Source organism: Ovis canadensis, chromosome 17 (assembly GCF_042477335.2).
Source record: "Ovis canadensis isolate MfBH-ARS-UI-01 breed Bighorn chromosome 17, ARS-UI_OviCan_v2, whole genome shotgun sequence".
Lineage (NCBI taxonomy): Eukaryota > Metazoa > Chordata > Mammalia > Artiodactyla > Bovidae > Ovis > Ovis canadensis.
Genome location: NC_091261.1, coordinates 62499202 through 62514221, shown reverse-complemented (window position 1 = coordinate 62514221; position 15020 = coordinate 62499202). Strand labels below are relative to the sequence as shown.

General features: G+C 47.0%; 1 protein-coding gene across 4 annotated transcripts in view; it reads right to left on the bottom strand.

Annotated features, from left to right (window-relative positions):
* The window catches only part of RILPL1 (Rab interacting lysosomal protein like 1), a 41915-nt gene that overhangs the window by 25095 nt on the left and 1800 nt on the right, over window positions 1-15020 (bottom strand). For all 4 annotated transcript variants that reach the window (XR_011249928.1, XM_069557679.1, XM_069557681.1 and 1 more), the window contains exon 2: window positions 7442-7592. Coding sequence is in view for 3 of the 4 variants with exons in the window: in XM_069557679.1 (XP_069413780.1) it covers window positions 7442-7592 (151 nt within the window). In the remaining variant the exon portion in view is untranslated. The remainder of the gene's footprint in view (window positions 1-7441; window positions 7593-15020) is intronic.

The following is a 15020-nucleotide window of genomic DNA, read 5'->3' as shown; positions in this document are numbered from 1 at the left end:
GGTATCCCTCTCTCAAAACTCCTGGGCAACTGCTGTGAGGTGAGACCTGGGCCGCCTGGGGTAGTGGAACAAGAAGCCATGACTAACATTTCCAGAAAAACCACACCTTAGACACAATGCAAGAGCGTGTGTGTGTGTGTGTGTGTGTGTGTGTGTGTGTATCTCTGTCTGTGTAGGGGAGGGGGGGCTAAAATCAGGTGCAGGCAGTCTGTGAAAAAGCCACAGAAACATTTGCTGTCTGCTCTGTGAGCCCCCATCCTGCAAAGCCCCGGGGCAGGAGTATCAGGGGCTTAGCTCAATCAATTTAATCCTTGGCGGGGCACATTCCACTCAGGAGAAATCAGATGAGTAGAACTCAAGTGGGATGGCGGCAGGGAAGCACGAGGTCCAGAGAAAGGAAATCTGTATTTGGGACCCACCTACATCTGAGTTCCCCAACTAGGGACTGAACTTAGGCCACCAGAGTGAAAGCAGCCCGTCCTTAACCACTGGACCACCAGGGAATTCCCAAAGGAAGGATTTTTCCTTTTTGGCCACACTGCATGGCTTGCAGGATCTCAGTTCCCAGGCTGGGGATTGAACCCGGGCCATGGCAGTGAAGGTCCAGAATCCTAACCACTAGCCACCAGGGAACTCGCCATCCATCGCCTTCATGGGTGTTGGTGGCCGTAGGATAGAGCAGTCAGAGAACAAATGGTCAAGGGCTGGGAGTCTGGGGCTAGCTTACTTGGACTCATTCGCAGCTGACCTGGTGCCTGTTTTCTTGCAAATGGGGGTCATGGGGTGGCCCCATCTGGGGGACTCTTGTGAGGCTGCATCTGTTAATCCACGTGAAGTACTCACAACAGGCCTGGCACAGAGTGAGTGTCTCCAAGTGTCATTTTATCTATAAAAGAGAAACGCCAATTCTCCCTGCTCCAAACGCTCTGCTAAGACAGAGTCCCAGAGTGCTGGAGAAGTGGTTTGAAAAACTAAAAGGTTAAGTGTTTTGAAGAGACTCACAGACATAGGTAAAAGCCGGGAGTCGTGTTGTTACTCCCTCAGTCGTGTCCAACTTTTTGTGACCCTGTGGACTGTGGCCCGCCAGACTCCTCTGCCCATGGGATTTCCCAGGCAAGAATACTGGAGTGGGTTGTCATTTCCTTCTCCAGGGAATCTTCCCAACCCAGGGATCCAACCTACGTCTCCTGTGCCTGCTGCCTTGGTAAAGGATTCTTTACCATCTGAGCAATTATTTAAGTCACCCAGCAATTCAAGACTCTGGGAGCTAAATTAACGAGACATTCAGGGGACTTCCCTGGTTCTCTAGTGGCTAAGACTCCATATTCGCAATGCAGGGGGCCTGGGTTCGATCCCTGGTCAATGAACTAGATCCTACATGCCGCAACTAAAGATCCTGCATGCTGCAATGAATATCAAAGATCCCAAATGCGGAAACTAAGACCCAGTGCATACAAATATTTAAAAAAAGAAAGTGCACCCTTGTGCCTAAGGGCAGGGAACTCTTGGGTGTAACTTACACTCCAGAGCTCGCTGCCCTGCACGGACTTTATTTGGATCCCTCCACTTTCCCCAATAGTCTTGTCTACGGGGCACTTCCTTAAGTCACCTGCAGAGGAACATCCTCGTCTCAGGGTCTCCTTATAGAAGATGCTGATATAAACAGAGCTTAGCTCATTCTATCCTCAGAATACTTTACAAAGTAGGAATCCTGCTGTTCCCACTGTACAGCTGAAACTGTGGTGCACAGTAGTTAGTGAACTTACACAAGGTCACACAGCTGATGAGCGGCACCACCAGGATTCAGAATTCAGGCACTGTTCAGGATTCTAGACAGCGTATTAAAGAGCAGAGACATCACTTTGCCAACAAAGATCCATCTAGTCAACGCTATGGTTTTTCCAGTAGTCGTGTATGGATGTGAGAGTTGGACCATAAAGAAGGCTGAGCACCGAAGAAGTGATGCTTTCAAACTGTGGTGCTGGAGAAGACTCTTGAGAGTCCCTTGGACTTCAAGGAGATCAAACCAGTCAATCCTAAAGGAAAACAACCCTGAACATTCATTGGAAGGACTGATGTTGAAGATGAAGCTCCAATACTTTGGTCACCTGATGTGAAGGTCCAACTCGTTGGAAAAGACTCTGATGCTGGGAAAGATTGAAAGCAAAAGGAGAAGGGGGCCGCAGAGGATGAGATGGTTAGATAGCATCACTGACTTAATGACATGAATTTGAGCAAACTCTGGGAGACAGCGGAGGACACAGGAGCCTGGTGTGCTGTAGTCCATGGGGTCACAAAGAGTCAGACACAACTTAGCAACTGAACAACAACAACCAGGATTGAAACTCAGGTAGCCTGGTTCCAGGTTCCACACTCTTGCAACCACTTTATCACCCCTCAAACTGCTGTATGTAAAATACACATCAGCCATCAACGGATGGGTGGATCCACAAAGTGTGGTCTGTCCATACAATGGGATATTATTCTGCATTAAAAAGGAAGGAAATTCTGACACATACAACATGGATGAAAGTCAAGGACATTTACGCTCAGTGAAGTAAACCAGTCGCAAAAAGACAGATATCGCGTGATTCAACTTCTGTGAGATACCTGAATTAGACAAAATTATAGAGACAGAAAGTAGAATGCCAGTTGCCAGGGGCTAGGGGAGGGAGGAATGGAGAGTTATCATTTAACAGGACAGAGTTTTAGATCTGCAAGATGAGATGAGCTCTGGAGTTCTGGCTGCACAATGTGAATGTACTAGACCTAGCTGAACTGTATACTGGGGAAGATGGTTAAGATGATAAATATTATGTGCAGATTACTACAACAAAACATATATAAGACTTTCCTGGTGGTGCAGTGGATAAGAATCCATTTGCCAATGCAGGGGACACAGGTTTAATCCCTGGTCTGGGAGGATCCCACCTGCCACGGAGTAACTAAGCCCGCGTCCCACAACTACTTCCTGAGCCCAAGCTCTAGGGCCTGCAAGCCACAACTACTGAGCCGGCATTCCTAGAGCCTGTGCTCTGCAACAAGAGTAGCCCCCATTCAGAGCAACTAGAGAAAGCCTTAGCACAGCACTGAAGACCCAGCGCAGTCAAAAATAAATAAATAAAAACAAAACATATATGTATATTGGAGAGGGAAATGGCAACCCACTCCAGTACTCTTGCCTGGAAAATCCTCTGGACAGAAGAGCCGGGTGCGCTACAGTCCATGGGGTCACAAAGAGTCAGACACAATTTTGCAACTTAACATCGACAACAACATATAATATAACATTATATATAAATAAATAAGCTACCAAATTTCAAAGACTTAATATGAAAAATATGCAAAATATCCTATGATAATTATTTATTGATTTGGGTGCATCATGCAGTTTGCAGGATCTTGGTTCCCTGACTAGTACTGAACCCAGACCCTTGGCAGTGAAAGCGTGGAGTCCTAAGCACTGGACCACCTCGGAATTCCTCTACTGATGATTTTTTTAAATTGATTACATGTTGAAGGATGATACCTTGGACCTATTGGTTTAAATAAAAATATTAATAGAATTACTTTCACCTTTTTACTTTTTGGTTTAAATAAAAATATTAATAGAATTACTTTCACCGTTTTACTTTTTTAAATGCCACCCCTAGAAAAATTATAATCATATCTGTGACTTGCCTACATTTTTTGGTAAAAGGGAAAAGATGTTCATGATTCAAAGAGTAACCAGAATATTGCCTTATATATTTTTTTTTGAACAGTGCTGTTCTCAGCTTCCCTTCAGAAAATGGCTAAGTGGTCAGTCTTCAGCCTCTCCTAGTGACAAGAGTTGTTTGTCCAGAGCCCAGGAGTTTTTCTCCAGAGGCCTGAGCATAGTTTTGCACCCCCGCCCCTCAGTCCCATCGCTTCCATATCTGTAATTCATCTCAGCATGTGCTAACTAGTAGTTTCCAAGCACTGATGGGACGGTTTCCAAATACAAGAGGCAGCGAAGTGCTTTTTCATCTGGAGACTTTTGGGGAGCTGGAGAGAAGAGACTGAGGGGTGCTCTGAGCCCAGCGCCCAGTATCAATGGCTGGGCAAGCAGTACTGTTCCAGGCAGGGTGGGCTCTTATTTTTGTTTTGTTTTTCCTTCTTAATGATTTTATTTATTCATTTATTTGGGCTGTGCTGGGTCTCCTGGCTGTGTGGACTTTTCTCTAGTAGCAGGGAGCAGGGGTTCCTCTCCAGCTGCGGTGCTTGGGCTTCTCACTGCGGCGGCTTCTCTTGCTGCAGAGCATGGGCTTCGGCAGTCTCAGGGCACGAGCTCAGCAGCTCAGTTGCAGCTCCCAGGCTCTAAAGCACAGGCTCAGCAGTTGTGGCTTAGTTGCTCCGCAGCATGTGGGATTCTCCTGGATCAGGGATGGAACCTGCGTCTCCTAAATTGGTAGGTGGATTCTTTATCCCTGAGCCGACAGGGAAGCCCTCTTTTTTTCTTTCCATAGTGTTTTTTAAAAATTATTTTTTGGCTGTCCTGCCTGGCATGTGGGATCTTCGTTCTGCAACTAGGACTCGAACACACACCCCCACCCATGGAAGCCAGAGTCTCAACCACTGCACCACCAGGCAAGTTCCAGGGCCGGCTCTTCTAAGCAGGCACACCACCCCCCTCATCCCCTTTATCTCTAGTTTGTCCCAAGTGGTGCCGGACACATAGTCTAACTTCATGGGAGCACCTCTCCCCAGGAACCCTATGTCCTGTGTCTGTTCCTCTCCCAGGTGGAAGAAATGCTCTTGTCCCTGTTGCGTTCCCACGGCTTCGCGTGCAAAATAAAAATAACCGTGAGAGGCATGCCTGGCATCTGCCCAGTTTCTCCACTTGGGTGGGGGCTGCAGCCATGCAGAATATCCAAGCCTCCCTGAGCTCAGTCCCGGGAGCTGGACCCACGCGAGATGCCAATTAAGTGCGTCTCAGATGGCACCTGTGTGGGCTGTCTGATGAAGAGCCCAGCAGGGATGCGGAGAGCCGAGGCACATCCCTCCCACACGGAGGGTGCCGCGTACACACAGATGCAACGAGCCGCAAGAAAGCAGCTCCGGGTGTTGGGACCCACAGCTGGCAGACCTGAGGCCTCTGGGGCATCACTGGGGCAGGCAAGGGAGTTCTCACATCACCCCTGGACCCCGCTGGGTGACCTCTAGAAATGTCACAAACCAAAAGATGGCTAAGGGTGCCTCATGAAGTTCAACAGTTACCACAGGCTGCAGCAATTCCACTTCGAGGTATATACCTCTCAAAGCACCGCAAACAGGGACTTCCCTGGTGGTCTCATAGATAAGACTCCACGCTCCCAATGCAGGGGACCTCGGTTCCATCCCTGGTGGGGGAACTAAGAGCCCAAATGCCCCAGCTAGAGAAGCCTGAGTGTGGCAATGAAGACACAGGACAGCCACAATATATTTAAAAGAAAACAAAAAACACCAAAAGATTATGTCCACATAAAACATACACCACAGCCTTCACAGTGGCACTCTTTACAACAGCCGAAAGTTGGAAACAACCCCGCGTCCGTAGGTGGAGGCATGGATAAAAACAAAACGTGGTCCAAACAGACAAGGGAATATTATTAAGCCGCGAAGAGGAAGGCTGTACCTCCTCAGCCTGTTTTCTTCCTCTTTTTCAAAAAGGAGACTGGATAACAATAGCTCATAGTGACAATAGTTAAAAACTTTCAAAGTGTGGGCACCAGGTACTATTTTAAGCAGTTTACATGTATTAATTCATTTAATCCTCACAACAATCTGATTAGAGAGACAGGGTTATCTGCCCCATTTTCACATGGGGCACTTAGGCACACCAAGGTCAAATGACTTGAGCAAGGTCACTCAGCAGGTAACTATCAGGTTAGGAATCACCCCTGGTTAGCATGCCTTGAGCACCAATGCTTATTACTGCTAAGACTTTTGTTTTCACTGCACTGTTCATGTCTCAACAAAGGAAACCCATGGAAAAGAGGACGGCAGCACCTGGATCAAACATTTCCTTTCTCCTTGGTCCCTACAGTCCTTATATAGTGCGGTACTTTGTACTCACAAGAGTTGTAACCTCTGAACTTCAGGTCTCCTCCCTGGAAGTCCATTCCCCTTCATAACAAACATGAGGAGGGGTTTGTGTCAGGACCCAAGGAGTTTACTCAGACTAAAGAGATGGGTCTAGGACTTCCCTGGTGGTCCAGGGGCTAAGACTTCAAGCTCCTAATGCAGGGGGCCCAGGTTTGATCCCTTTTCCGGGGACTAGATTAGATATGCTACAGCTAAGAGTTTGCCTGCTGTAACTAAAGATCTCAAGTGCCCTAAGCTGAGGCAGCTCATCAGGGACCAGACCAGATCTTTCTGTGTTTGCTTCCCCAGCACCAGCAGAGGGCCTGGAGTGAAGGTTCTAGATAACTGTTAGTAGGATGAATGACAGCTGGGGTGCTCCAGCGCCATTAAGATCTGGGTGGCCATCCTGGTTTGCTCATTGTTAAACGTGTGCCCATGACATGTACCTCAAATCTCTTCCTAGTACACTCAGAATAAAATCCAAATCTAGGTCTCTAAGGGGCTATGTGATCTGATCCCTGCTGGCCCTTCTGACTTCATCTCTAACCACCTTTGACCTTGATCATCTTCTGTGATGCTGATCTCCTTGGCTTTTCATAAAGAGTCATGCCCCAGGGCCTTTGTACCTTCTTTCCCCCTGAGACATTTACACAGCTTCATGACTTAACTAGGGCTCAGATGTCACCTTATCAGAGAGGCCCTCCTTGATCACTGTATCTAAAAAAGCTCCCCACCAAATCAACTCTATCATATTCCACCCACCTTCCTTTCCAGTTCTTCCACAACCTGGATCAAAATCAGGACTGTGTTATCTGTTTACATATTTATCATCTATCTCTTTTGCACTAGAACAGAAGGTTCACGAGGGCTGGGGTTTTGTCTTGTCCAAGGTGTATCCCCAGTGCCTAGAAAAGAGTCTGGAAAAGTGAGGAACCTCTAACAATTTATTAAATGAACCTCTCAGTTTCATCACCTGTAAACCAGGCTACACACTTTCTCTCGGGCAGAGGCGGGAATGGCTTCCTCAGTGGCACAGCAGTAAATAACCCGCCTGACAATGCAGGAGACGCAGGTTTGATCCCTGGTCTGGCAAGATCCCCTGAAGGAGAAAATGGCCACCCACTCCAGTATTCTTGCCTGGGAAATCCCATGGACAGAGGAGCCTGGTGGGCAACAGTCCATAGAGTCGCAAAGAGCCGGACGCGACTGAGCATGCACGCCTGGCATGTGATGGTGCAAATGCACGTGACATGAGACACATCCTCAGGGGACCGTCCTCAGGACTCACTGGTGATGCTGGTGATGACGATGGGAAGAGCCTTTCCCCTCACCTCCCACGCCAGCCCCTCGCTCTTACCTTCATGTTTCTGGAACTCCTCCTCGGAGAAGCTGACGTCCTTGTGGGAGAGGTTGGTCATGAGCTGCTTGTTCTCCTCCTGCAGCTGGGCAATCTGAGAAAGGAGGTCTTGTGCTTCCCCTCGCCACACGTCCTCCACCAGCTCCAGCTCCTGCAAGGGCGAGGGGCCGGTGTGGGTCACTCACTGCCTGCCCAGGGCAGCAGCCTTACCCACCCAACCCTGACACTCAGGAGCAGCTCAGAGATGCTGGAGCTCTGGGGTTGTCCCCTTCTCCACGAGAACCAGGCATCAGCAGGTGAGCAGTTCAGGCATCACCAGCCCACAAGGCAACGTCACAAAAACTAGAAGGCGCCCTTCCTCTGGGCCAAGCCCGCACTTACACTGTTAGGACCCAGGCAGGTTAGAACTGCCTGAAGACAACCATGGCATTGGATTTGCACCTTTCAACAACCCAGACAGGAGACAGAGGATGGAGGGGCAGCGCCAAGCTACAGGGGCCTGAATGTACCTGCCCTCTGGGGAGGTCACATCCTTGATCCATCCCAGCAGGACACACCTCTTTCCAAGAGGCAGAGAGGGCTGCAAAGATCCCAGGGATGCTCCCTGGCCCTGAAGCTCCTACTATACCTGAAACAGGCACCTCTTCAAGTAGCCTTGAGCAACTAACTTTAGAACTCTGAGCCTCAGCTTCCCTTAGCTGGGGAGCCCTAATATTAAGGCTCACAGTGAAGAAAACAAAAACACTAATTTGAAAAGATATGTGCACCCCTCTGTTTACAGTAACATTATTTACAATCAAGATCTGGAAGCAACCTGAGTGTCCACTGATAGATGAGTGGATAAAGAAGACAAGGTCTATTTACACAATGGAATATTACTGAGCTGTAAGAAACAATGAAATCTTGCCATCTGTGACACCGATGGACCTAGAGGGTATGATGCTAAGTGCAATGAGTTAGAGAAAGACAAATACCATACGATTGCAGTTATTTGCAGAACCTACAAAGCAACATAGATACAGAGAACCAACAGGTGGTTGCCAGAAGGGAGGGGACTGGAGAGGGAGTGAAATACGTGAAAGGGGTTAAGAGGTACAAACCTCCAGTTACAAAATAAATAAGGCACGAGGATGTAATATATAGCATAAGGAATACAGTCAATAGTATTGTAATAACTTTGCATGGGGACAGATGGTTCCTAGACTTATCATGAGATCATTTCATTGTATATGTAAATGTCAAATCACTACACTGCACACTTGAGACTAATATATAATATTGTGTGTTAACTATGTTTCAGTAAAAAAAAATAAAGGCTTACTAGTTGAATGTGAGGATAAACAAGATGCCTATTAAATAGTTTTGTGGATGACTGTAATCAGAGAAATGCTGTAATCAGAGAAACAGATAATAACAAGTGTTGGCAAGGATGTGAAGAAACTGGAACCCCCCCTGCATCACTGGTAAGAATGTAAAATGGCGCAACCACTGTGGAAAACAGTCTGGCAGTTCCTCAATAAGTTAAACATAGTTACCATATGACCCATCCATTCCACTTGTAGGGTCTGAGAAATGAAAACATGTGTCCACACAGAAACATGTATATGAACCTTCACAGCAGCATTACTCATAATTGCCGAAAGGCAGAACCAACTCAAACGTCCATCAGTTGATGAGCAGGTACATAAAATGTGGTGTATCCGCACAACGGAATGTAATTCAGACAAAAGGAATGAAGCATTGACACAGGCTGCAACTTTGATGAAGCTTGAAAATATGATGCTGAGCGAAAGCAGCCAGACGCAAATGGTCACTCAATGTGTAACTCCGTTGATGGGAAATGTCCACGATACAGATGGACATACAAAATCCACAGATACAGAAAGTATACTGGCAGCTTGGCAGGGGCAGAAGGGTTGGTGGAGAATAAGGGACGACTGTTAATGGGCCTGGGTTTTCTTTCTGGAGTAATGAAAATGTTCTAAAACTGACTAACACAAGTCTGGGAAAAAACTAAAAAAACATTGAATCGTATGCTCTGAATGGGTGAACTGTATGGTATGTGAATTATATTCAATAAAGCTGTTGCCAAAAACACAGGTATCTTGTAAAACCATTAACTATATAGAATGCTTGCTTAAAGCATGGATACTGGAGCCTGTTGACCTGGGCATGAATTTAATTTCTGCCATTTACTAGCTGATCTTGGACAAGCTATTCAATCTTTGGGTGCCTTGGAAATGAAGAAGATAGTGTAATATCTACCCTGCAGGTTTTCATGAGGATTAAATGGTTAATATATGTAGATATTTGGAATCGTGCCCAGTACCCAGAAAGTGCTAAACATATGTCTGCTGATTTCTGGTCCTCCTACAACCCATCCCAAGCCGGCCCAGGTGGCCAGATGTCAGCATCGCCTCCGTTCATCTTTTAAATAAGTTCCTAAATCCCATCGCCTTCATCAGGAAGCCTGCTGAACTTGGGAAATAAGAGGTAATAACTTAAGTGTTCATACAGCTGATTCAAGGTCACCAGGGGAGGTGAAGGGTGGGGCCAGAAGCAGAAGCGGTGATTGAAAGATGGAGCGGCCATAGGACCTTCCCACACGCAGGTATGGACTGGAAGTAGAGTCAGGCTCTTCCTGCCCCAGTCCTCTCTGCTCCCACCTGACAAAGGCTGAGCACACAGAGGGCCCCAGTGCTATTAGCCTATCAATCAAGTGTAACTGGCTGGAGGAGGCAGAACAATGCCCCCAAGAGATGTCCACAACCTAATCCCCCTGGAACCTGAGAATATGTGACCTTGTGCAGCAAAAGGGACCCTGAGCTGGGGAGATGCTCCTGGGTTATCACAGGTGGACCCAATGTAATCACAAGGGCCCTTAAACATGAAAGAGGGAGGCACGAAGGGCAGAATCAGAGATGAATGATGGGGGGACTTCCCTAGTGACCCAGTGGTTAGGACTCCACGATCCCACTGCAGGAGACGCGGGTTCAATCCCTGGTCAGAAAACTAAGATCCTGCATACAGTGTGGTAACAGAAGCAGAGATCAGAGTCAGAGATTTGATGATGCCACACTACTGACTCTGCAGATGGAGGAAGGGGCCACAAGCCAAGGGATGCAGGCGGCCCCCAGGAGCTGGAAAAGGCCAGGAAATGGATTCTCCCCCAAAGTTGCCAGAAGGAATGAATTTCCTGACACCTGTTTTTAACCCAAGTGAGATTCCTTTCTAACTTTTCACCTCCAGAAGTTTATCCAGTATTCTTCATATTGACATTATTCATAGTATCATATTATCCCACATGATAATAAATTTGTGTTTTGAGTCAGTAAGACTGAGATGGGGATACCAGACCACCTGACCTGCCTCTTGAGAAACCTATATGCAGGTCAGGAAGCAACAGTTAGAATTGGACATGGAATAACAGACTGGTTCCAAATAGGAAAAGGAGTACATCAAGGCTGTATATTGTCACCCTGCTTATTTAATTTCTATGCAGAGTACATCATGAGAAACGCTGGGCTGGAAGAAACACAAGCTGGAATCAAGATTGCCGGGAGAAATATCAGTCACCTCAGATATGCAGATGACACCACCCTTATGGCAGAAAGTGAGAGGAACTAAAAAGCCTCTTGATGAAAGTGAAAGAGGAGAGTGAAAAAGTTGGCTAAAAGTTCAACATTCAGAAAACTAAGATCATGGCATCTGGTCCCATCACTTCATGGGAAATAGATGGGGAAACAGTGGAAATAGTGTCAGACTTTATTTTTGGGGGCTCCAAAATCACTGCAGATGGTGATTGCAGCCATGAAATTAAGACGCTTACTCCTCGGAAGGAAAGTTATAACCAACCTAGATAGCATATTGAAAAGCAGAGATATTGCTTTGCCAACAAAGGTCCATCTAGTCAAGGCTATGGTTTTTCCAGTGGTCACCTGATGTGAAGAGTTGACTCATTGGAAAAGCCTCTGATGCTGGGAGGGATTGGGGGCAGGAGGAGAAGGGGACGACAGAGGATGAGATGGCTGGATGGCATCACCGACTAGATGGACATGAGTTTGAGTGAACTTTGGGAGTTGGTGATGGACAGGGAGGCCTGGCGTGCTGTGATTCATGGGGTCGCAAAGAGTTGGATATGACTGAACAACTGAACTGAACTGACTGAAGGCTGTAGTAATTAGCTACAGCAGCAATAGATGAATACAGTTCATCTATTATCCCTCAGTTGTTTTTTTTATTCTTCTTTCAGTGAACTGATTGGGGAGCTGGTTCTTACCCCTGAGCTGATCAAGGACAATTTGATCTTGCCTCCACACCAGCTAAAAAGGCTTTTCCAGGAAGTGGCCCCTGACCGATCATCTCCTTCACCTTTTCTCAACACTGTTTTCAAACTCCCTATGCCGGCCCATGAGGCCCAGAGTGATCAGATCCCTGTACCTCCCCGAGGGATTCCCAGTTGGCTCAGTGGTAAAGAACTTGCCTGCCAATGCAGGAGGTACAAGAGATGTGGTTTCAATCCCTGGGTCGGGAAGATCCCCTGGAGAAGGAAATGGCAACTCACTCCAGTATTCTTGCCTGGGAAATCCCAAGGACAGAGAAGCCTGGCTGCTACAGTCCATGGGGTTGCAAAGAGCTGGACACAACTTAACCACCAAACAATGCACCCCTGACCTCTTCCTCACTTGCTCTGCTCTTGTCATACCAGCCTTCTTTGTATTCCATGCACACACCAACCTCCTACCTCAGGGCCTTTGCACTTGCTGCACTTCCTGCCTAGAATGCCCTCCCCCAGATCTCCCTATGGCTGGTACCTACCTTTCATTTGGATCTCAGCTCAGACGGCACTTCTCAGGGAAAGCATTCCTGACTGCTCCATCTATGAGACCCCAATGCTGACCAGTCTCTTTTATATTTCCCCATTTTATCTTCTTCATGGCACTTATGATAAGCTGAAATTTTTTAAACTGTAAAAAAAAAAGCCTATCTCCTCACACTAGAATCATATCATTCTATTAGAGTAGCCATTAGTCGTGTGTCTACTGAGCACTTGGAATGCAGCTGGTCTCAACTGAAACATGCAGTGAGGGTTAAACACTCACCGAATTTCAAAGACATGGTAGGAAAAAAAGAATGCAGAATACCTTATCAATAATATTTTGGTAACTGTGTGGTGATGGATGGTAACTGACCTTAGTAGGTGGTAATCATTTTATAATATACACATATATCAAAGCATAATGCTGTACACCTAAAAGTGTTATCTGTCAATCACATCTCAATAAAAAGCACCTTTACATTGATTACATGTTGAAATAACATTTTGGAAAGCCTGGGTTTGGTATATTATTAAAATTAACTTCATCCGAGGAATTTCCTGGTTGTCCAGTGGTTAGGAATAGGAGTTTTCATTGTTCTGGGCCCAGATTCAATCCCTGGTCAGGGAGTTAAGAATCCGCAAGCCACAGGTGAGGTAAAAAAAAAAATGTTAACCTTACCTATGTCTTTGTATCAATGTGACACACCACATTTATTTCTACGGGACAGCACCGTGCTAGAAAGTCAAGCCCTTGAAGACAAAGACCTTATCTCTTGTGGTCACTGCTGTGGCCCAGAACAGTGCCTGGCGCTTTGTCGGCACTCAATAAATATATCTGTTGAATGAATAAATACATCATGTACACTATTTACATGATATGCATCTTCCACTGCTTTCTAGAGTCTCTTTCTGTGTTTTCCCGTCTTCCCTGTTATGCACTCGCTGCCTGAGATGAGGACCTGGTCTTCCTTTCCTTTGCATCACCCATGTCACCTGGGAAGGCGCTGTGCAAGCTGTGGTCGGTCAGTGGGGCTGTGGACTGAGCAACCAGGCAGTAACTGGTAAGACTGTGGCCTAGGTCTGAGCGATGAACAGAACTGAGTCTTTTGGGGATCTTTTGGGAGGAGGAGTAGAAGAGAGGGTGCAGGCTTTACTGGAGCCATATTTGCTTTGTTTTTATTTTTTTTGACTGCACCATGCAGGATGCAGGATCTTAGTTCCCCAAGCAGGAATCAAACTGGTGTCCCCTGCATTGGGAGCCTGGAGTCTTAAGCACTGGATCACCCGGGAAGTCCCTGAAGCCAGGTGGGAGAGAAGGAAGAAAGGAAAGAAGGGAGGGAAGGAGGGAGGCAGAAAAGGTGGGAGGCAGGAATGAACAGACAGACAGATAAGATCAAGGACATGCTAAGAAGATTTTTGTGGAAATAACACCTTGAAGATCCTTTGAGGCTTATGAGGGGGTGGGGGTGGGGTGGAGGAGGGAATAAGAGGAGTCTCTCTTGATCTCAAGAATACGAAGTAAAGGGGACTGGAGCTGGGATGGGCCAAAAAAAAGGATTTTGTCCTCCGAATTCTAAAAAATCACCCTCAGTGTTTACAAACAAGCCCTGGCTCTGAACACACTGGTGTTTACTTCCTGGCCAATAGCACTCCAGAAGTGACAAGTGCAGCTGGCTGGGAATTCCACCTGACTCCAGGCCTAGTGGCCTCCGATGGCTCCCAAGGGTGTCTCCCAGCCCAGCTGCAGCAGAACTTAAAATGCCAAGGATGGGGACACAGGTGCCAGGACTTGTGTGACTTGGCTCTTAGTCCTTGTCAGTAAGAAGCAGTTTGTATGTGAGCATCTCAAGGTGCCTTCCTTCCTCGACCTTTTGGGAGAGTCCGGGTACCTAGGGTGGGGGAAACATTCCCAACATCAGCCTAAGAGAACTCTGTGAAATCCCCTCCTGACCCAAAAACAAAAGTCAACACTTGGAGAAGCCCTCAAAATGGGCCAGGTTTTGTCCTGAGCACCGTAACCCTATGAGATGGGTACTATCAATATTATATTTCCCTATTGTATAGCCTATTATTAATATTCCCTATTATTAATATTTCCCTCTTGTATAGCCCAGAAGCTGAGGCACAGAGAGGTGAGGTGATTTGCCCAGGGTCACATAGCCCATGAGTGACAGCACTTTAAAACAGGCTATCTAACTCCAAAGGCCCTGGGAATCTTGACTTTAATTACAGGGCAGGGGACATTTTCAAGCTCCCTGTGAGATCTTGGAAACACTGTCTAAGGCTTGGGAGCTTGAATTTCCTACCTGACCTCAGGACACAAGGACCTCTGAGGACAAACACAATCAAACCTCCAAAACCTGAGTGCTTTGAATCACCCAGGGACCTGTCCTTAAGGTTAAGACTGCAAGCACAGCCCAGGCTCTCTTCCTTGAAAAGACATAGACCTCAAAGCACACAGTAGGTTGATGGCTGGCCGGAGAGTTTCAGAGAGGCCACGGGTATTTTCCTGAGGACACACAGCGAGTCAGAGTCTGCTCAGACACCCTGATCCTCCAAGAAGAAGCGTTTCCTCTCATTCTCAGTCTCAAGGGTCTGCCAGGAGCTTCCCTGGGCTGAGGTTGGGACAGGAAACCACAGGTCTCCCACTTCCTTTTCCCCAGCCACCTCATGTGGACTGCGAGGAGTCCCTGATTCATGAGCCCAGAAGGATTCTTGGTCACAAGCAGAGGCTGAGCCTTAAAGGTGCCCCAAATCATC